At 53.0% G+C, this 22246-nt stretch overlaps 1 protein-coding gene across 1 annotated transcript in view; it reads right to left on the bottom strand.

The window, feature by feature from the left end:
• The window catches only part of LOC103669982 (myosin-16), a 63097-nt gene that overhangs the window by 18538 nt on the left and 22313 nt on the right, over nucleotides 1-22246 (bottom strand). The window contains exons 17-32 of the mRNA XM_040634785.1: nucleotides 22047-22164; nucleotides 20757-20877; nucleotides 17150-17286; nucleotides 15755-15836; nucleotides 12932-13105; nucleotides 11799-12026; nucleotides 11189-11293; nucleotides 8955-9041; nucleotides 8584-8729; nucleotides 7344-7434; nucleotides 6864-6920; nucleotides 6095-6181; nucleotides 4097-4342; nucleotides 3083-3200; nucleotides 1691-1818; nucleotides 1136-1332 (exon numbers count right to left, since the gene is read on the bottom strand). Of these exons, the coding sequence (XP_040490719.1) occupies nucleotides 1136-1332; nucleotides 1691-1818; nucleotides 3083-3200; nucleotides 4097-4342; nucleotides 6095-6181; nucleotides 6864-6920; nucleotides 7344-7434; nucleotides 8584-8729; nucleotides 8955-9041; nucleotides 11189-11293; nucleotides 11799-12026; nucleotides 12932-13105; nucleotides 15755-15836; nucleotides 17150-17286; nucleotides 20757-20877; nucleotides 22047-22164 (2122 nt within the window). The remainder of the gene's footprint in view (nucleotides 1-1135; nucleotides 1333-1690; nucleotides 1819-3082; nucleotides 3201-4096; nucleotides 4343-6094; nucleotides 6182-6863; nucleotides 6921-7343; nucleotides 7435-8583; nucleotides 8730-8954; nucleotides 9042-11188; nucleotides 11294-11798; nucleotides 12027-12931; nucleotides 13106-15754; nucleotides 15837-17149; nucleotides 17287-20756; nucleotides 20878-22046; nucleotides 22165-22246) is intronic.

Below are 22246 nucleotides of genomic sequence, written 5' to 3'. Positions count from 1 at the left end.
GATGCAGATGAAATGGAGAGTGTTTGGAGGGAAGCAGTCACCGTCCGTCCAACAACTATTTATTGTTTCTACTCTGTGTCAGGTATCATTTTAGGCATTAGAGAAACAGACCAAGACCCCTGCCCTCATGAAACTTCTGCTCTAGATGGGGGATAGACACAGAGACATAAGCACCATGGAGAAAATAAGGCAGGGAAGGGGACACATGAGCAGAGGAAGAGGAAGGCGAGCACCCTGCAGGTGTCTGGGGAAGAAGGTCCAGGCAGAGAGAGGTGAGGGGTTGAGATTCAGCCTGAACTTTGGAGTGGGACCAGGCAGCTCGGAGACACTCTCAACAGAGAATAGAAAAGGGCTGGAGGACAGGACATGGGAGCTGCAGCACACAGATTGAGGCTCATCGTATAAAGAGCTTTTGATAAGAGATTTATGTCAGCTGGAGGCCGCTGTGCTTCTTGCTCTCTTGTCGCCACAAACCCCAGTGGGCAGGAGGCACCAGCAAGGAGGCCGGGGTCCCCTCCCTGCCTGCTGCAGAAGGCTCACATGCAGGGCTTCCCATGGCTAACCAAGCCAGCCTGTTCCTATATGAGAAGGCAGCTCAGAGCCACATTCACGTGTCCACTCTTATTTCCTCAGGCCCGTCAAGCAGAGTGTCCACTTCTCTAGTTTACAAATGAGGAAGAAAGCTCACGAGATTTGAAGGCATTTAGCACAGAGCAGGAGAACTGGCAGTGAGGGCCCTTGATGCTGAGTGTGGTCCGCATCCTCCCAGCATCGCCCAGAGGCCACGCCCCAGACCCACCAGACCTGTGGAAGTTTCCCAAGTACTTTAGGGGCAGAGAAGCCCTGCCTGGAGGTGGAGACCCTGCTCCTGACCTCCCTGCAGGGAGCTGAGCACTTTAAGGCAGAGGACATAGAGAGCCTTGAAGAGGGAACCCGAAGGCTGGGTATTCTGCCGAGGGCACAAAGTGGGCTTCGCTATCCAGACACGCATCCCCCCCGCCCCTTAAGAGGAGCCTGTGAACTGCCTTCTTCTGGCTATGGCCCTGGCCTCCGCGGTGGCTGACGTGGTCAGCCCCCCCTGCCAGTGCCAGCCCCACCCCAGCCTTCCTGCTGTCCAGTGCAGGGTGACACTCACTTGGTCTCCTCCAGCTCCTCAGTCCTCTGGATGGCATCGGTCTCATACTTGGTCCTCCAGGTGGTCACCTCAGTGTTGAGCTTGGACACAAGGCGCTGCAGCTCCGACTTGCCTCCCTGCTCCTCCTCCAGCTGCTCCTTCACCAGGTCTAGGTCATGCTTGGTATTGGCAAGACTCACCATGGCCGCACTGCGAGACTGCGGGGAGCAGCCGAGCCCATCAGAGGCCTTACTGGTCCCTGTGGCCCCCAGGGCCATGGCTTAGACATACACAACGTTGGATCAACATTGCAGCAAATAAAGGGGGAAAAGGACACCTGCTTCTACAACCCAGACCATTAGGGTTTGTTTTCCTTGTTTTGTTCCCATTACTGGCCACGAGGATATGGAATTTTGTCAGTTTCATTTAGTCATTCACATGGTGTACCATAGTCTTATAGTTAACTTTTTAACTTGCTATTGAATCATATTTTTCATGTTCCTTCTACATCTTTATAACCTGTAACTTTCTTCAGAAAGACAGCTCCGTCACCCCCGACCCCATCCCCAAACAAACCTTGGATTCTTCATCCAGCTGCCTCTTGTAATCATCCACCTGTGATGTCAGTGATGTCTTTATCCGCAGGATTTGGTTGAGCCGGCTCTGGGATTCTTCGTATTCCCGGCTCAGCTCCCCATTTTCAGCTGGGTGAGAAGGGAATGGGAGAAACATTGGATGGAAAACTGGCTCCCCAGCCAGATCCTAAGCTCCGCCAGTGCAGTGTTCCCAAAGTACCCAATAAATATGGTGACTTGGCCAACTGAGCTGGAAAGGGGAGTGTGGTGAATCCTTACGAGCTGCCTAAATTAAGTGAGCCCAGGAGAGGAGCAGTTGTCCAAGCATTGCCAACATCCAGGCATCTTGCATGGGGGGCGGGGCTTCCGATCATGAAGTCCCAGCCCCTGGCATAAGATACAGCAAAGAAGCTTGAAGGAAACGTGGGGCAGAGTGTTTACTTTGAAAAATTAATTGTCACGGTCCCTGAACCTATACTCTTGTCGTCTGTGAACTGACTGTTGGGGCCAGAGGCCAGGAAGACTTGCAAGAGCCAGAGAGGACGAGCAGGGGTTTCCAGTTCTGCTCTAGAAGTTGTTAGTTTTGTGGCAAGTTACCTTGTCTCACTGAGCTTCCCTTTTCTTATCTATCAAATGGGGATATTGATTTTCAAAAGTACTCAGGATGTGGAAAATAAGGCCAGAGGCTGCCAGCAGGTTCTCTGGTTTCACAGTGGAACATTGTCTAACTGGCCTAAGGAGTGTTTACTCCTCGCAGGCAGTAGTGTGGTTGTTTGGCTTGCTGTTTACTGCAGATAAGAGCCCAGCCTCAGCAAAGTTAGGTGTGAAGTGAATAGTGATAAGTTGCAAATTATTTTTGCCCTAGAGATGCTTCTGGTAAAAAACCAAATCAAACCAAACCCAGAGGTTGCAGTATTATTGTGTTGTGAGACACTAACTGGTTTTGCATCTAAGTTAGCAAAGTTATATACAAGCATCCCTTCCCCAACCGACTGCGTTAATCTCTGGCCCTCAAATGCTCTTTGAAGGCAGGTGAGCCGTTTTCTGGCTCCTTCATTAGTGACACATGTTCACTGTCTGTTAGTATGCGGGTCATGTTTTAAAATGTTTAAAAATTGTGTTTGTCTGCCCTCCTGCTGACCTCACAGGGTGGTTGACAGAACTGGGAGGGAAATGCTTTGAATAGTGTTCCCTGTTATATACGCGGTAAAGATGACACTTGGAGCACTTGGTAGGTGGAATCAAATCTCCTGTCTCATCACAGGGGATGTGAATTTTCCAAGGCCAAGAAAGCTCTGGGAAGAGGACCCAGTTACTCCTTCAGTTTCCTTGAGGATCCCTGTTCTGTTCCACACACGTTTCCTCAGGAAGCTGCAGGGAGGGACCAGCTCACCTTGCAGGCGGGTCCTGATGGCGTTGATTTCTGCCTGGTTTCGCTCCAGCTCAGCCACCTTGGCGTTGGCTTCTGATAAGCTGTCTTCCAGCTTTCGGATGTGGGCCTCGGCATTCATCTGCTCAGGCAGAATGAACCCGGTGGGGAAATGGGGAGCAGGCCCTCCCTGCTTCCCACCGGGTTCCCCTAGTGCAGACTGCCTGCCTAGTCCTTCGAGAACATCCCTGACTCAGAACCATCTTCCCCCCACCCTAGCTCACCGTGTCTACCAACATAAACGTAGAGACTTTGGGTTGGCACACAGACCCTCACTCTCTGGCTCATCTCCCTTTTATGGCCACTCCGGACCCCTGCAGACCTCACCCAGTAAGAAAATTCAACGGTTCAGTTTAAGAAAAAGTACTAGCATAAGTGCAGGAGTCTGCAGATAAACTAGGGTCTGTGAAGATGCCTCGTGAGTGTCTGAAGTGTGGAATACTAGTTAGCTGCAACAGGGACCCCAAAGCATCCTCCCTGCTCACCTTTGGAGCCCCCCTTGCCCTCATGTCACAAGAAGGCTCTTCACATGGCAGATGCTTGGTAAATGCATGTTGAATGGCTTTTTCGCCTTTCCCTCTTGCCATATACCCCTTTTTCATTGTGGTGATGTATGCATTTAGCCTACTAGTCTCCCAGCTCCTTGAGGATGTAGTCGTCCTAACGTAACGGTCATCTTAATAGCTCACATTTATCGAGCTTTTCTTATATGCCAGAGACGGTTGTAGCCCTCACAACAGAGCTATGGAGTAGGAATTATTAACGTGTCCATTTTACAGATGAGGAAACTGAGGCACAGTTAGATTATGAACTTGGCCAAGGTCATATACCATCCAGTAGGGTCGGGGATGGGCTCATCTCGGTTCCCTTTACAACATCCAGAACATGCCTCGGGCTTGCTGGGGGGCTCAGGAAATATTTGCGAAGTGACTGGACGCTGGGTCACCCCCCTGTGGTTCTGCGGGGTTCCTCCCTCACCTTGGACTTCTGCACAGTCTCCATGCTGGCATTGAGGTCGTCGATCTCAGCCTTCATGACCTGCTTGTCCTTCTCCAGCTTGGACTTGACCCTCTGCAGGTTCTCCACGTGCTCTGTCAGCTCGGCCATGGAGTCCGTGTGCTTCTTGCGCAGCGTGGAGGCCGCTGCCTCGCTCTGCAGGGCCGCCTCCTCCAGCTCCCGCCTCAGCTTTAGCAGCTCCGCCTCCCGCTTGCGGTTCTGCTCAATCTGGGAGAGAGGAGAAGCGGAGCTTAGCAGAACTGACCGGCACTGGCGGCCTGAGGGCGGACACTGTCCATGTGCTCAGCGGTCCCCTGCTATTTCTGCACCCCACTGATAGGATGTCTTGATGGAAATATCCATCCTGAGCCTCTGGGAGGATTGCCCACCAGATTCATTTAGATAGCATTGTGCCTTGAACGGTGCCTTGTAAAAAGATAAGCTCAACCAATTCTTAACCCCAGATACCTGTGAATGTGACCTTATTTGGAAATAGGGTCTTCGCAGATATAAACAAGTTAAAATGTCATAACTGGATTAGGGAGGGCCCTAACCCAATGGCGGGTTGTCCTTGTAAGAGGAGAGATATTTGGATCCAGGGAGACATAGAAGAAGGAGGCCACATGACCACGGAGGCAGGGATTGGAGTGAGGCAGCTATAAGCAGGGAAGACCAGAGATTGCCGGCAACCCACCAGCAGCCAGGAGAGAGGCCTGGGACACACTCCCCTTGAGCCTCCAGAAGGAGCCCCACAGGCAGCCCCTGCTCTGTGGCTCCCCATGTCACATAGCCCCATGACCCCGCCTCCTCCCATCCCTCTGGTGCCCCAAATCCTGTTGTTCCCTTAACTTGCCCTGCATTGCTAGACGTCATCCCTTCTTACTGCCTGTCCTCCTGGGACCCTGACCACAGCTGGGCACCAGCTCAGCAGGCCCCTCCACAGCGAGCAGACTGTGGCCAAAATGGTGAGGGGATGGGACGTGGAGTCCAGGGAGCCTTCCAGTGCTAAGGGACGCCGTCCACATTCCTGCTCTCAGCTCTGACCCAGGGTCCGAAGTTGTAAGAGCCCTGACTACACAGAATTAGAAGGAGAGTTTCAAGTGGCTTCTGCCAGTCTCCATGATGCCTTTATGTGAATTAGAGGAAGATGCATTCCACACCAGAGGCTCGGCTTGGATTCCAGCCCTGGGAGTGTGGGGTCACCCCGCTGTATTAACCATGTCTTCATTTTCTGTATTCTGATGCTTGGACATCTGGGGCTTTGCTGACCCTGGAAGGACAGCCCCTCCCCAGGGTTAGCTAACTCCTAGAGATAGCAGACAACTGGATTTCCAATGCAAAGCAACCACTCTAGAGCCCATACCTCCAGCCCCTCCTCTATGGGGTTCTCACACTCTCAGCCAGCCTAACCTGCCTTCAGTACCCCCATGGCCAGGTACCAGACAACTAGGGACAGCCTTTGTGCCCTAGAGCCTGCTGAAATGATCCAAACTAGCCCATCCTAAGCCTGCTTACTCTGCCTCCCCCATTCCTTCCTCACAAACCACAGTAAAGGCTCTCGCCTACAATTTCCCCTTGCCCTTGCCTCCCGCTGACCTTGGTGCCTCCCCGTGTGGCCCTGCACGGCATGCCCCTCTTCTTGGGAGCCGTCACAGACTGTCTCTTTAGTGGCAATCCTTTCCTGATCTGCTGGCCTCACTGCAGCTCACATTTTCTATAAACACGAATCTTACAACACCTGCCCTATGCCTTCAGTCCAGTGCTGCTTCAGTCAACACCACTGAGCTAAGGAGCCCCAGCAGAAAGGGGACCAAACCAGCCCCTCTCTTGCCTCTTCTTTATTATTGTTTTCTCCTCATGTTAGTCCCAGAAATTCAGCAAGAACTAACTGGTCTTTTCCCCACTGCTCATCATCCAGCGATTTTTTTTCTCTCTGCAGGCTGGTCGGAATTGGGGTTCCTGGTCCCCTGAGGATGATACCTGAGCAGATGTGGCTCCCCCAGCTTCTTCCAGCCTGTCACTGAGGTCTTCGAGGTCCCGGGACAGGTCACTGCGTTGTTTCTCCACCTGGGGAAGATCAAATGACCATGACGGGAGACGTGCAGGCGCCCCGGTCTCTTCTCTGGTAAAGACTACAGTGACTGCATGGTGTCTGTGAGGCTGGGGGCCTGCACTTGGGGAGTTCTGCCCTCTGCCTGCCACCCCACATGCTCAGTGAAGGATGCCCGTGTCCTTCTGCACTGGGTGGAAGTGCAGAAGGACACCACCCCCGGCCGGGTTTCCTACCCCCGGCCGGGTTTGGCTGAATCTGGAGTTCAGGTGTGTGAGGATTCATCTCCCACCAGCTTTCTGGCCTCAGCCTCCGCAGGACCCCACCCTAAAGACTCCTTCCATTCTTTGTAACTGGGCAGAGAGGTGCTATTTCTTCCCTTTGCCTAGAAGTTCTTGCCGGTGTCAGTCTGTTGCATTCAGTCTCCGCGTCCCCAGGCTAATGTTGCCTCCTCTACCTGCCCCGGGCAGAACTAGCCTCCTCTCCCTGGACTCACACCAGAAATAGTATCTTAGCATCTTACATCATAATTAATATTGCTCATGTAGCACCGTGCCTGGTGCACAGCTCGAGAATCAACGAGGCCTTTTCAACTGGAAACCTGTCCTCTTGCTTTCCTGAGTGGAGTGTCTGCTTACGGTTGGATTGTGGCTGGCACTGGGTCCTCAGACTCCGGAAGTGCGGAAGTATTTCATTTACCTTGGCTCTCATTGCCCGCTCAGCTTCCAGTTCTTCCTCCAGCTCCTCAATTCGGGCCTAGCAGACAAATAAGCAAAGGGGGGTTATCTCTCCCGGGTGAAGTTACAAACTTACCCACTTGGTCTTTTAGTATGGAAATGATGGCAAGTTGCTGAGTGTATGATGGACACCGTCAAAAGCAGAGGGAAACGGCACAGAGAGTGTGTGCAATGGCCCTGAGGCAGGAGGGAGGCTGGGGTATGTGGTGGGGGCAGGCCAGGTGACAAGGTCAGGGAGGGAACAGGGGCAGACCTCCACGGTCTGTAATCATTGTAGGGGCTTTGACTCAAAGCTGGTGTGAGGTGAACATGGATCAGTCTCAAGGACTCGGGGGCAGTCTTGCTCCTCGGGAAACCCAGGTGGCCAAGCAGCTGATGGGAGCAAAGGTGCCTGGAAGTGCATTTCAGAAGGAGAGCTCTGTGCTCTCAGTCCTGGACACACCTGGTGTTCCTTTAGTTTCCGCTGGAGTGTGGAATTCAGAGACTGCTCATCCTCATATTTAGAGTTGACAGAATTGATTTCCATATCCCTCCTGCAAGAGAAGGTTTGCTCTCCTGAGAGAAGAGCTCTGAGGGGAGATCAGCCACTGGCGAGGAAACAACCTGGGCTGCTGGAGGAGGCGTGGAACTTGCTGAAACCCACTCATCCCCCAGTGCCTGGCAGTCTGGGGTGACGCCCAGAAGGTCTCACCCTGCAGAGCCCAGAATTTGCTGCACACGCTTTCCAGCTGCTTATTCATTCACTCATGCACTTCCTAATTTGGTAGAAGTTTATTGAATATCTACTATGTGCCAGATGTTTGGGGTTCTGGGGACACATCAGTGAATGAACCAGACAGACATCACTGCTCTGGCACAGCTCACATTCTAGGGGCTCCAGAATCACCTGGATGCTTTGCCTTTTTAGGGAAAATTTTCCTCTAAAAACTTTCCATGAAAGGGTGTCTCCTTCTGACATGTGGGTTCCGTACGCCAAGGAGCCACATGTGAGAACTAAGACGCCAGAGGCCAAGTGGATGGGCAGGATGGTCAAGGTCCCGTGCACCCCCTGGCTGGCCGTGCCACAGACAAAACGTGCCGAGATGCAGAGCGAGCTGCCCACCCTCCTAGCAGTCCGTGGTGCTGTGAAACTGCCTTAGCAAAATGCTCCTCAAAGATGCATTGTCCAAATTCCACTCCGCGGGAGCTTTCCTTGTCTGACTCCTCACCTCCATCCCCTCAGCCTCTAGCTTAGTTCGGGTTTACACCCGGACTGTTGCAGTAGCCTTCCCATTGCTTTCCTGCTTCCAGTGTTTCTCTGCTCCACCTGTCTCCCCTGTTATTGCCAGAGCAATACTGAGAAAATAGCCCCTCAACTCCTTGTGATCTTTGAAAGTCCAGCTTATGGGTTTCTATGAAGACTCCCTGCCTTTTGGGACAGGTGCCTTGCTTAGTACCAGTCCCCTTTCCAGTGCCCAACAGGCCCTGTGTGAGCCTGGGAGCTCCCTGTGCACGGGCAGCGCCTACTCCCCCCTCTATGCATCCTCTGTGCTGGGTACAGAGCCTGGCACATAGCGGGTGCTGGGGACATGCATTAATGCACATGGAGCCCTCAGCACAGTGCCCGGCACCTGGCACCATTCAGGAAGTGCTAGATACTGCTAATGTTGTTATGGGCAGAAGGAATGCCTGCAAGGACATACTTTTTCACCACCTCCTCGAGGTCTATCTTGGACCTTTCCATCTCATTGAGATTGTCAATGGTCATCTTCAGGTCACTCTCAGCTTTGCGACGAGCCTTTTCCACCTCTGCCCGGATTTTCTTTTCTTGCTCCCAGTTATCCTCCAGCTGCAGAAACAAGAAAAACAAGAGAAAGTAGGGGTGGAGGGTGAGTCTGAGGCCAGAATGTGATGAGGAACCAGATTGGGCCTGGTTGCTTTGCTGTAGCCTCAGAGAGACCCTCACTTCCCCAGGGCGTGAGTCAGTCCGTACCCCAAATGCATCTGAGGACGCTGTGCCCCAGCTGGACCCGGCCCTTGAGCTATAGCATTGGCCCCAGCAGCAGGGCATTACCTCATGGATCTGGGTGCTGAGCTTGCTGTTGGTCTTGGTCAGGTGGTTCACCTTGTCCTCCTCAGCTTGCAGGTCGTCGAGGGTTTTCTGGAGGGAAAGATATACACGTGTGTCCCACGAGCCATGTGGGAGCAGCTGAACAGACCTGGTTCTCTGCCATCACTTCTGAGCTCAGTGGGCAGCTACTGAGACCCTGCCCCTGGTGCCAGGTGAGGTGGGGAGCAGCCCCGAGCACCTGTTAGCTGCACGTGGGCCCTCACCCATCAGTGGGGCTCTGATTCTCCTTGCGGCGTGTCGGAAATCTGTGGGGGGCTTTTGGTTGTCACCACGATGGGGGCCCCACCGGCACTTAGCGGGTGGCTCCGGGGATGCTGGGCACCTTGCCTTGCTCTGGGCAGTCCAGCACCACGAAGAATCCTGCAGTCCATACACTTGATGCCCCACCCAGGCAGTCACATAAGCCAGACAATTAGACTCTTCTGAACCGAGCACCCAGCACCACTTTCCATATAACTCAGCCATTTTCTTTTCATTTAGTGTAGACTACATTTTTTAAAGAATGATCTACCATGAAAACTGAGAGAAGGTTCGTTATTGTCAAAATTTCCCTGAGAGTTCATCACCATTTTGTAAACTCGCGTCACGGACAGCAGCCACGCTTCACTATCTGCGTCCCAGCACACCCTCCGTGCCCATCCGCAGCCACCTAGGCAGGCTCGGGCGGGCGGCCTACTGCTCACGACCTCTTCTAGTGGATCTATGTGAGCTTTGACACGCGGACGCCCCATTATTTATTACAAATTACATTCCATTCATTTCCCCCTGAAGAAGAAGGGAACGCTATTGATTTTTTTCAAAGTTACATATTAGTTTAATAATTTTCATTTTAGGATAGTAAGAGAGGCTTCCAAAATACAGTCTATGCTCATTGTTTGCGGGTTATCGATTTGCCAGTTTACCTACTAGCTAAAATTTATTTGTAATCCCAAATCAATACTTGTGGTGCTTTCACGGTCGTTCGCAGACATGCGCAGAGCAGGGAAACATTGGAGTCCCGGCCGGGTGCACATTCCCAGCTGCGGTCAGATGAGATGGAGCCCTGCCTTCTCGTCTCCGTTTATACTGCAAACAAGGGTCCTTTTCCAGAGTCTATGCAGTGCCATGGCTTTTACATTTTGGTGCTTTTGTTTTGGTGATTTTGCTGTATGAAGCGGCCCCATGCACGGTCTGCCATGCCGTCTATTGTCCCGAAGCTCTAGAAGGCTGTGACGTGCCTCACAGAGGAAATGTGTGTGTCAGATAGGTTTTGTTCAGGCATGAGATACAGGGCTGTTGACTGTGAGCTCAATGTTCAGGAATCCACAATATGGACCAAATAGTGTCTTTCAACAGAGACATACATAAAACAAGGCAACGTGTTGATTGTCATTAATATGTATTATGTATTGATTGGTTCACAAAAATGTGACCAGAGGCTTGGTGGAACCTAACCCCCTATTTCCCCTTAAAGCTGACATTCAGTGTTTGCTAATTCAGTGTTCATGGTGACTTTATAGAACGTGACTACCTCGAATAATGAGACTTGACCGTATTTGCTATAAAAGGGGGCTCTGGGTTTGAAATGGTTGAGAGTCACAGTCTAAGGGGAAGTATTTCCAGAGGCAGCAGAGAGAGGTCCTCGGGGGATGTGTTGTGCGTTCGTGGTATTGGCAAACATGGCAATGGGGGTCCACCGTCCGGCTCTGGGCCTCAACTTGCTCGTTGTACCTGTGTCTCCAGAGCTATGAAGTGGTCTGTGCCACGGTCAGCCCTGGTGGCTGGTCAGAGCTGGCTCTGCGTTTAGGACCTGAGCCCGTAACACTCGAGTGGGCCTTCCCATGACAAGAGCTCATGCCCTTTGTTGCCGAGATGTATCAGGGTTCCCTGGTGCGTCACTCACAGGGCACTTCTGTGCACCCCACCTCATCCTGATGACTCTGGGGACCATACCTTCCAGCGCACCAGGGACTCTCAGACTGGCTTAGTTTGGGTGATAAATTACAGGGTCACCCCACTTACAACAAACCTGGGAGGACAGCAATAAGACATAACAATGCCCACTTCACCGATGAGGAAACTGAAATTTTGGGAGACTCTGTGCCCCCAGCTCAGGGGCAGCAAAGCCGAGATTTGAACCCAGGTCTCCAGTCTCCAAGCTCCACCTGCTCTCCCCAGCGCAAGCCGGTGGTACCTACCTGGTGCAGCTCCTCCAGGGCCCTCTTCTCCTTCTGGAGCTTGGCGATGGAGTCTTCCCGGAGCGAGAGGTCCCCAGTCAGGGTGCGGACCTTGTGATCCAGGGCCTGGAAATGGGGGCAGGAGAGAGAGAGACAGGCCCTTAAGGCTGGGAACACCCTTGGGGGAGGCACTTGTTCCAAGAGAGGGGCTCTGCAGCTTGGCCGCTGTCCAGAGTCACTTGGAAGCCTGAGAAATGGAACACCCCGGGCACACTCCAGCCAACCGAGTCAGAATCTTAGGGTGAGGGGGGCAGCGAGAGCCACCAGTTCAGGCCTTTGCTATTCAAAGCCCGGTCCTCAGGTGTCAGCAGTATCTTAGAGAGTAGACCTCGGGCCCCACCAGACTTGCGGATCCGACGTGGTAGCACTGGCCACATGTGCCTACTGAGCACTCAGAATGCAGCTAGCTCAACAGAGGAACCACATTTTAAATCGCATCAAGGTGAGTTACTAGCCCCACGTGGCTGGTGGCGAGGGTCCTGCGCAGTGCTACAGTGGGGACTCCAGGTGTGAGCCCCACGGGCTTCCCTGTTCTGGTGAGGAGAGCGGTCAGGCTCCAGGGTCTCCTCACCTGCTTCTCCTTCTCCGTCTTGGCCAGTGTGGTCTCAAGGCCCTCCAGGTCCCGCTTGAGGTCGCTCATCTCCCCCTCCAGCTTGCGCTTGGTGGCGCTCAGGGAGGCCGCTGTGCCCTCCTCTTCCTCCAGCCGCTCCCGCATGTCCGAGATCTGGCTCTCCAGCTCCATTTTGGTCTTCATCATCTGGGTCAGACGCTCCTCGGCATCTATCAGGTTCTCTTGCTCCTGGCGGAAGAAAGAGCACCAGTCAAAGGGATCCTAGAAGGGTCCAGGCATGAGCTCTGAGCCCCGTGTGATGTGTGTGACAAAACATCGTCCAGCCGTGCTGTCCCCAGACCACCAGCCGCATCACCTGCGAGCTGGGTCGGATGCCGAGTCTCAGGCCTCACACCTGCTACATTTAAACCTGCATTTTCACAAGATCCCAGTTAAGGTTTTAGCAGAGGTGGTCCAGGAGAATGGAGGACACTCGGGCTGCACAGCACTGGGTACCGCAGGCTCTGCCCTCGCATCTGCTGAGCCCGGATGTGCCTATTCCTCCATCTGTCAGTGGGGCCTGGGCTGCCCACCCAGAGAGCTCCCAACGCTGATTCAGCACTTTTGTGTTAACAAACCATTTCCCGTCCATGGTTCCTCCTTATAACAACCCTGAGGGGCAAGCCAGGCAGATGTTACCACAAGCTACAGTTAGGGATGAGGGAAGCGATATTCAGAGGAGGGTGGGGTTGTCAAAGGTCAAGCAGACAGGAAGGCACAGAAGAGGGACAACCTGGGTGTCCACTGGGGTCTCCCTGAGGGCGGGGGGGTCAGTGCTGTAAGACGACAACTGGCCACACAGTCGAGCCAGACCAGCTGTGTGACTTATGGTTCATGGCATAACATTACTGAAATTCAGTTTTTGTCTGCACAATAAGGGAAATCGTGGCTGTGAGGCATAAGGGGGTAGAGCCCATGAAGGTGCTTCTATCAATGGTGGTTCTTTTATCGCTGTGATCTCACTCGCACACGGCTTCTCAGAAGGCTCTCCCTCCCTCCCTGGGTCTGACTCTCAGTGACCCTGGGGATCCTGATAGTTGCCAGGGCCCCCAGCTCCCATCCCCTCCTCCACTCCCTTCCAGGGGCCCACATACGGCCTGTAGCTGGATGGTGAGGTCGTTCTTCTCCTGGCTGAGCGTGGCCATCTTCTCCTCCAGCTCCTTTACCCTGCTTATCAGCTCCTGTGTCTTGGACATGGCGTTCCTCAGCTCCTCCTCCTTGGCCTTCATCTCCTCCTCTTGCCGGGCCACATTCAGGAGCGGCTTGACCTGAGTGGTGAGCAACACCATACTGTGTTAGGGGGATGGGCTTTGCCGGGGGCTCGGTGATGGGCTTCGGGGGCTCTGCCTCAGACGGGACCACACCCGTTTGGGGTGGAAAGCAGCTCTGGCTGCAGCTGTGAGGAGATGCCCTAAAGCGTCCCTAGCCTCCACAGAGAAGGCCCGTCCTTGCTCAGGACCAATCCTCAGGGGCTCTTTGATCCTATGACACACCAAGTTCGGTGTTCCTTGGCATCTAGCCTCGCCCAGTGCTTACATCGTTCTACAAATTGTGTGTGCTTGGGAGCCCTGGCTGAATTCGAGCTCTGGTTTCCCTTGCCTTTCTCCCTTACTGATTCCTCCCTCTCTCTGTCTCTTTCTGTCTATCTCTGTGTCTTGTGTATATTCTCCGTGTCTCTGTCTCTCTCACTTACTTCTTTCATCTGCTCCCCTACGTGGTCTTCCAGGCCTCCCACGACCCACCCTTGCTCACCGCGCTCCAGCTCAGCTGGTACGTCCTCCCTCGTGGCCTCTGCCCCTCTTGCTCCGGGCTCTGTAGGGCTGGGCCTGCTTTGTCCCTCGGCCAGGAGCACCTGCCCTTCTGCGCCCACTGTGCCCATCCGGACATCTCCGTGCTTTGGCCCTTCTTACCCTTCAAGAGTGCCTGGGTCCATCAACTCCCTCCACCTGTCCTCTGCCCTGCTAGACCTTGAGCCCCTCGAAAATCTCCCTCCGGCCTTCCTGTTCCTAGAGCTCCGAGGAGAGCTTGGCGGGACAGGCCCTTGGGTTTTTTCCTGGTCAATGGATGCATTTCTCTGGAGGGAAATGCCCATCCTGTGGAGATGGGTTTGGGAGAACGCATCACTTCTCTTGGAAGATGACAGGGAAGCCTCATTGCCAGCCTGGGCTGTGGGGACCTGGGATGCCACGGTGGCAGGTCCACGTAACACACAACTATGAGTGAGAGCCTCCCACAGCGTGTTGTTTTGTTTTGTTTTTTTCCCATCGACTCATCCTATCTGGCTAAATAAGATTAGAGCTTAATTAAAAAGTAAAAGTAAAGGATTTTTATTTTATTTTACTTTTTTACTCATTGGAACAGGACCTTGTTCTCCCGTGTTTAGTTAGTGGTTTTACTTTCTAGTAAAGAACTGGGAGGTTTCCAGGCTTTGTCTCCTCATCTGTGACCACTGGTGTCCTGCCTGAAAGAATCTTTTTTTTTTCTACCTGAATCATTTTTTTTTAAAAAGGTTTTATTTATTTATTTGACAGAGATAGAGACAGCCAGCGAGAGAGGGAACACAAGCAGGGGGAGTGGGAGAGGAAGAAGCAGCCTCATAGGGGAGGAGCCTGATGTGGGGCTCGATCCCAGAACGCCGGGATCACGCCCTGAGCCGAAGGCAGACGCTTAACCGCTGTGCCACCCAGGCGCCCCTCTGCCTGAAAGAATCTTAAAGGCTGTGGGTCTGCAACTTCCCAGAGGGCAACACAAATACCAAGGGGACAGATGAGATAGATTTAGCATCGCATAGAAACCCTCTGATATTCATCGTTACATAGTTACTTTAAAAGTAACTTTAAGAATAAGAATGAATAAATAATTTTTAAAAATAATTTTTAAGAACAGAAAAGAACTTGTCAAATCCATTTTGTGATCCACCATTTTGTGGATAAGGCTTGCTTAGGATGAAATTAAAGCAGATAAGGATAAAAAAATTTCCTTTTAAAATAAAAAGTTCAAAATAAAAATGTGAGTTGACGTAAGGAAAGAAGGTCCGTCACAGAACAGGTGGGGAAGTTAGCAGCGATGACTGAACTCTGAGAAATACTCATCTGGACTCCCTTGCGATCTCAGGCCCTCGAGGGGGCTGGCCTGTGTGCGGGTGCCTTTGGGGATGCAGAACTTACTATCCTTCCTCCGAACCTGTGGCCAGCACTGTTTTAGAAATCGCTTTCCCACGGAGAAGGGATAGAAGCTTCTGCATGAGCCATGGGGGCTGCAGGGACAGGGAGAGGACCCGCCCCTCCACCTGGCTGCCCCTTGAGACAACACCATCCTCCCAGCTCCTGAATGTGGCAGCCCTGTGTCCAGCCTCCTCTGGTGCCCAGCACTGTGTTCCCCCTGAACGGGGGCCAGAGGCAGGGACACCGTCACCCACTATGATTCCACCTGCATCAGGAGGACGGCTCACGGCCTCCTGCATTGGTTAAGCGCAGGCTGGCCACTTGGGGTCCTGCGGCCCCACCACCTGGCTGACTCACTGCCCTCTCTGCTGTCTCAGAAGAACCTGAGAACTGGGAGGTCAGACCCCGTGATTTCCTGAGGTCACTCCAAGCTCCAAAGGTGAGGACTTCACTAAAGGAGTTGAAGATGCCTCAACATGCCCAGGGGGAGGCGCTGATAACCAAGCCCCCTTTCCGTAGTGTCTGTTGGGGGAGGCTCTCCATCCTAAGGAGACGTTATTTTGAGGGATGAGATGAGGCGGGAAGACACACTGTGATTGTCCCTCAGAGAGGAATTCGCCCCTGTCTGGAAGGAGGCTAGAGTCCTCCGTCTCATTTTTGGACTGTCCCTGCAGGATCCTGTGGCCTCCCACCCCCGAGAGGCACCTCCACCCAGGCCCCCCGGCAGCAGCAGGCTGGCCCCCCGAGACCTACCTTGTTGTAGAGCTTCCACCAGCCCCAGAAACGCAGCTCCAGGAATTTGCGTGTGTTCCGCTGGATGACTTTCAGGCCAATTCTGCAAAAAGGAAGCCGGGGTCTCGTGGATTAAAGTGCCAGTGTTGGGGCCCGGCCTCCTTGATGGAACGGTTCCTCCCAGATAGCACAAGGCTGAGACAGACCACTCGTTTCTTCTTGCACTTCCCTTCCTTCCACGGGAAATCACCCATAACTCTCTGCAGCCTATCCACCCGCAGTTTCTGGAATCTGCCTCCTTGTCCCTGGCACCTTCACCGGACTGTCATTTACTGAGGACCTCCTATGTGCCAAGGCCCCGGGTTGGGCTGGGCTACTGTCCTACCCTCAGCTCCTAACTGGTGTCCCTGCCTTCAGCCAGGGTCGCAGAGGACCTGGTGCATATCAGGAACTCGTTATTGTTCTTATGTGCTCATTACTGTTATTATTAGTAATACTACGACCGAAAAGAGCCAGAGTCAACCAGACGCCAGCCAGGGGAGCCTGAGCTATTTTCTGATGATGGTTTTAGAGAGACTGCTGGGAAACATGATTCTAGGGGAAAGGGCTTGGAGTGAGGGCTTCTGGGTTCCAGTCTTGACTCTTTCCTCCTGAACCGAGGGGGCAGGCCCTTCACCCTTCTGGCCTCAGTTTTCACAGGGTGCTGGCCCTCCCACATCCCTGTCATAGTATCATCACACGGATCCAAATGGGGAAGTGACTTGTAGGATTTATATTAAGTGGCTCCTGTTAGGGATTGAATTGTGTCTTCTCCCAAAAGATATGCCGAAGTCCTAACCCCCAGTACCTGTGAACATGACCTTGTTTGGAAATAGGGTCTTCGCAGATGTCATTACTTAGGTTAAGAGGAGGTCATACTAGAGAAAGGTGGGCCCCTAACCCAAGATGCCCAGTGTCCGTATAAAAAGAAGGAAGCTGGTGTGGAGACACAGACACAGAGGGAAGGCCTTGCAAAAACAGAGGGAGAGATCGGAATGATGTGGCCACGAGCCAAGAAATGCCTGGGGCTACTGGGACTGGAAGAAGCAAGAAAGGACTGTCGTCTAGAGCTTCAGAGGGAGTGTGGCCTGCAAAACCTTGATTTCAGACGGCTAGCCTCTGGAACTGTGCGAAAATACATTTCTGCTGTTTCAAGGCAGCCAGGCTGTGGCGCTTTGTTACGGCAACCCTAGAAAATGAATACAGGACCCCAGCAGGGTTCTTTGGGCCAGCGAAGACATTGGCACCCTCCCCTCATCTCACTGCCCATTGTCGCTAATGGAGCTGACCACTGTGTGTGTGGCGGGGTCCCTGGTCATCCTGTGTGGGTGAGCGTGGCCTCAGTGGTTCTGACCCGTTGGTGCTCGTGAGTGCTACCTTCGTTCCAGCATCTTCTTGAACTCAATCCTCGTAAGGAAACCCCGGAGGCGACACTGTAACATCGTCATGATCTTGGCCAGCCGCTCGTCCCGCATGTCTTCAAGCCTAGCCAGAATGCCGGCTCGGAAGAATACCTGGGAGAAAGACACAGTCATCTGAAAATAGCACAGCTGTCACCAGCGGCAGCCGCTGGCGGGGAGTTTTAAATCCAAGCCCCAGAGGTTCGGAAATGTCCTTAAAAGTTAAGAGGGCCAGTCTGGTGCTTGTGTTTGAGGCCCCTCGGGAACAGCTTGCCCCAGCCTGGACACCGCCAATAGCAGGACCACTGCCGGCCCCAGCATCTGTTTCCCCTCGCCCTTGGCTCCTCCTATGGGTCCCAGCCCTGGCCTTGCACTTACTAGCTGGATCACCCTGGACGTGTCTCCTCACATCTCAGGGCCTCGGTTCCTCATCTGTGAAATGGGGATGTTGACCCCTCCCTGAGGGTTGCTATAAGGATTAGATAGAGATATTGGGTGGGAAAGTCTTGTATAAACTGTGAAGCTGTAAGTAAAAGGTGATAGATCTTCACGGTCCTCACTGCTATGGTGACTGCCCAGCAGCCGGGGAGGCAAGGGGTCTTCTTTCTTTACCGCCATGCAAAACAGCCTTTGGACAGTCACGGTCCCCCAGGCACCTGGGAGTGGGAAGAGGGGCTAAGTGAGGGCAGGGGTGGGGTTGACTCTGTAGAAAGGATACAGAGTTTTACCAACGCTGCACAATTTCAGGCACCCAGCTCTGGTGTGTGAATGGGACACATCCCTAGGAAAATAGGGCCAGCTTTGTAACGTGTTAGAAGGAGCAGGAAATACCCAACCTCCAGGAAATGCAAATTAAGGTTGCAAGATACCAATCACTCCTCCCTCCACCTGTAACTTTTAAGACTTCCAAAAAGGCAAGTGTTGGCAGGGTTGTGGATCAAGGGGAGGGTGAGTTGGCACAACAGTTTTGGAAAATGGTTTGGCATTCCCTTGTCAAGTTAGATGTTTGCACACCCTGAAACGGGCGAATATCCTCCTCAGCATTCACATATCTATCTCCGCCCTGGCTGCACATCATTTCTGCCTGGAGGGCCTTGGAAAGGTGCTGATACTTGGACATAGGTGATTTCAAACAATTTCTGGAACGAGGCTCTGGCATTGGTATTTTTACCGCTCCCCAAAAGGATTCTAATGTACAGCCAAGGCTGAGAATTTCATTCTAAAGAAACTCCTCCATAGGACATGCACAAAGATATTCAAAGTAGCATTGTTAATAACTTCGGGGGGGGGATCAATTTCCAAGGGCAGGAGAAAGGGTAATTGTGGTGCGGCTGTCTGAGGCAGCCTGATACGGCAGTGACACTGGATGGCTGTCATGTTCCAACCAACAAGGATGAATCTTGGAAATGCTATGAAGTGTTAGAAGCATGTTACAGAAGAGTATATCAAGTACGATACTTCCAGGAAGCTCAAAACCGGGCAAAACCTGAGGCCAGATGCATATGTGATAAAACTATTTTTAAAAGGCAGGAGGATGGTTAACATTCAGGACAAGGGTTACTCCTGAGGAGAGAGATGCAAAGATTGAGTTCTGGATTTTCAAGTGGGCTCATGGGTGGTTGTTTTATTAGTAGTATATTTTATAATGTAATACCTTTTCATAGGCTTTAAGTAAGACATGATAGAAACTTCTAGAAGGACAGAAGGATCCAGGAGACCTGTACCTGGCCTCAGCCTGCCTTGGATGTGCTATGCGACCTTAGCCAAGCCACTCTCCTTGGGGAAGCCTCGATCTCCCCTCCTGTTCAGTGGGAGTGCAGGACCCTGAGTCCTCCCAGCCCCGAGAGACTATAGCAGAGCCCCCAACTAAATCTTTTATATGGATGCTATGGACACCAACAGGAAAAGAATGCAAAAAAATGCTCCCTGTCGGGGCGCCTGGGTGGCTCAGTCGGTTAAGCACCTGCTTTTAGCTCAGGTGGGATCGAGCCCCATGTTGGGCTCTCTGCTCAGTGGGGAGTCGGCTTCTCCCTCTCCCTCTGCTTCTCTCCCCAGCTTGTACTCTCTCTCTTAGATAAATAAAACTAAAAAAAAAAAAAAAAAAAAAAGAATGCTCCCTCTCCAATGCCTTCCTCCCCCACAAAAACCCAAAGAGCTAGCCATCATGGGGTTGAGACACTGGGTTTGATTACAGGAAATGTGTCTTGATATTTCGCAATGGCTGGTCATTGAGGTGTGTCCCTCTAGGAGAGGTGAGGTGAACCTGTGGCAGGGGGTGGGGCCCACATGAGCTAACAATGGGAACAGGCAGAAACATCCTGTTCTCTGTTCTGCTTCTGCCACCAGAGCCTGGCTGGTCCTTGGGGAGCAAAGCTGTCCCCAGAATCCCCAGGCCTTTATCTGGACCCAATGCAACCCTTGAACAACAGCAAACTGCAGTCCATTTGCCCAGCCAGTCGTGGTGTCAGGTGCTGGCAACGGCAGCCCCATCTCCCCTTCCCGAGAGCAGCGTCATGGGGCCTGAGGCCTGCTCCGTCCCGCCTAGTTCGGTGGAACTGGGCACATCAGCTCCATGCCCCCGTCCCCGCTTCCTCACGTTTCCCATCCTTCAAAGGTGGGGGGGTGGCAGAAGCAGCCAGTATTCAGTGATTCTGTGGCAAAACCTGGTGTTCCTATAAGTCAGGTTAGCTGTATGCAGCATGTCTTAATTGTGAAGGAGGCCAAAGCTAAGAGTTCTGGCAGATCCTACAATGACGATTCCGCCAACACTCTACCAGGAGCGAGCTCCAGGGAGCCAGGGACTCTGTTCACTGGTGCATCCCGAGAGCCTTGAACCGCGCTCGGCGCGGGAGGCGCTCTAGGAGCGTTTGCTGAGCGGCCAGATGTGCTGGATGTGTGCACAGCCTGGAGCGTCCGTGCGCGCCAGCAGGCCTGTGGGCTCCGCAGAGACAGGCTTTGAGCCTGAGGCTCCTGCATGCAAAGCTAGGACCCCTGCTGGGTCACCCTGGTTGTCCTGCTGGGGTGCGGTCTGCTTGGGCAGCTGTAGATGGACAGCTCGCACTGTTAGCCTGGCTGGCCCTGACAATCCCAGCAGGACTCTGCGGGGCCAGGAAGTGGGACAGACACAGGGCAGCCCAGGCCCTGTGAGTCAGGATCAGGAAGCTTCTCTGAGTCAGCCCCGACTCACCTGCCAGCTCAGGGCTGGAGCTCTCAATGTGGGTGGGCTGGGATTATGGTGCTTCACTCTCAGACCTCACCTCCCCCCCCAGCTTCATGCCCCAGTCAAACCCAGGACCTTGATTCTGACTGGGACTCTTACAGGCCTAGGAAATAATCTATCATTTATTAAGTACGTGTCTGAGCTGGCTTCTCACCCACATTAGTGCTAATCACCCCCCAAATCCCATGAGATCAGCTGTATCAGCTCTCCTTTTTCAGAGGAGGAAACTGAGGCTCCCCGCAGCTGTGGGGCTTGCCCAAGGCAGGCAGCTGGTCAGTGGCCGAGCTGGAATTCACACCCTGAAGCCCACCCTCTGGGGACAAGGCTGGGTGGCGTAGGGAGGGAGTGTCACCGGAAGAGCTACCTTGGTATGCCCGATTTTGTACTCATTCACATCCAGGTCGATGGACCCGAGCAGCAGCTCTGAGGCCTTCTTGTTGTCTACAAATCCCTGAGGAATCACGTTGGGGTTCAGCACTTGGTACCTGGTGGGAGAGAGACAATGACAGTCATCGTCATGCCCAAGCTGGCAGCTCGGGAAGCACATCCACGCAGTTGATCTTCGCGACGGCCTTGGAGTCACAGGTTAGACCAGTTTTACAGATGGCCGCAGCAGGCAGTGCGGTGGGACAGGAAACCTTGGGGAGCGAACGTTGGTGTGGGTCAGGGGTTCAGGAGAAGGCAGGTGCTCCTGGAAATGAAGACACCAAAATCTTGCCTTCCTGATTTTTCCTTCCAGGCATAGGAGAAGCGCTGCTTTTCCTGACCTGCCAGCAGCCGTCTTTGTGATTTAGACAAGTCCTTCGCTGTTTAGAGCCTTCAGAGGGCTTGGACAAGATGACCTCTAGTTACTTGTCCTGCTCTGTCCGTCTGTGGTCATATGTTCTAGCAGGTGGGGGGGGGGGTAGAAGGAAAAACAATGCCTAAGGTGGAGATCTCAGTTTGGGATCCCCCAGAAGCAGACCTTGAGACAGGGATCCAAGTGCAAATGGTTTATTTGGGGGGGTGGCAGAGTTGGGAAGGGGGTCAGGGAAGTCAGTAAGAGGCACGTTATCAGACCCGTTATCACAATGGGCAGCTGGGGCTTAATGCTGCTAGGGGACCCAGGGAACAGTGGTGTGCTGGAACCTGCAGGAGCCAACTGTGTGCATCTCTACCCAACCCCACATTCAGTCATTCAGTGACATCACATTGCTGGCTTGAAATCAGCCATGGGAGTGTTTATCCCATGGAAATCCAAAGACGCTACAAACCAGGGCTTTTTAATTGTTACTATTTTTTTAAGTTTAACCTGGAGAGCCTTAGACATTTACCTGGAAGCCAGTACAGAGCATGCCTCATAGTTAGCCCACCAAGAAGGATGAGGGAGTTGAAGTATTTATACACCAGTTGTCCTCAGCCACTGGTTGAGGGCTGCTCCTGGGGAGGCATTACTCCGGGAGACTTTCAGCCTGCCAAGTAGCAAAGCAGGCTCCAGAGCCAGAGAAGGCCCTCAGGCAAAGAAATGCACGTTCTGGCAGGTGAAAGGCCAATGGCAGTGAGGTGGTGCTGCTGTGAGGTGTAGTGTCTGCGACAACAGGACTATATTTCTCAATTAGTCAGTGCCCGGAAACTGAGAACCGTAGACTCATGGTATCAGGGAGACACCACTCACCTCTGTTTGAACTCTGGGTACTGCATCCTGTTTGGGAAGCCCTTCCTGCAAATACGGATGCCTTCCAGGACTCCGTTACAAGCCAGCTGGTGCATGATCAGGTGGGCGTCCACCACGCCTGCCAAAAGGGAGGGCACAGGATGCCGTCAGGACCCTCGGGTGGGACAGGCTGCTCCTTGCCACTGCAGAACGCTGAGCAT

Source organism: Ursus maritimus, unplaced genomic scaffold, assembly GCF_017311325.1.
Source record: "Ursus maritimus isolate PB19 unplaced genomic scaffold, ASM1731132v1 scaffold_2, whole genome shotgun sequence".
Classification (NCBI taxonomy): domain Eukaryota; kingdom Metazoa; phylum Chordata; class Mammalia; order Carnivora; family Ursidae; genus Ursus; species Ursus maritimus.
Note: the sequence above shows the minus strand (reverse complement) of the source record. Positions and strands in the feature narration are given on the sequence as shown.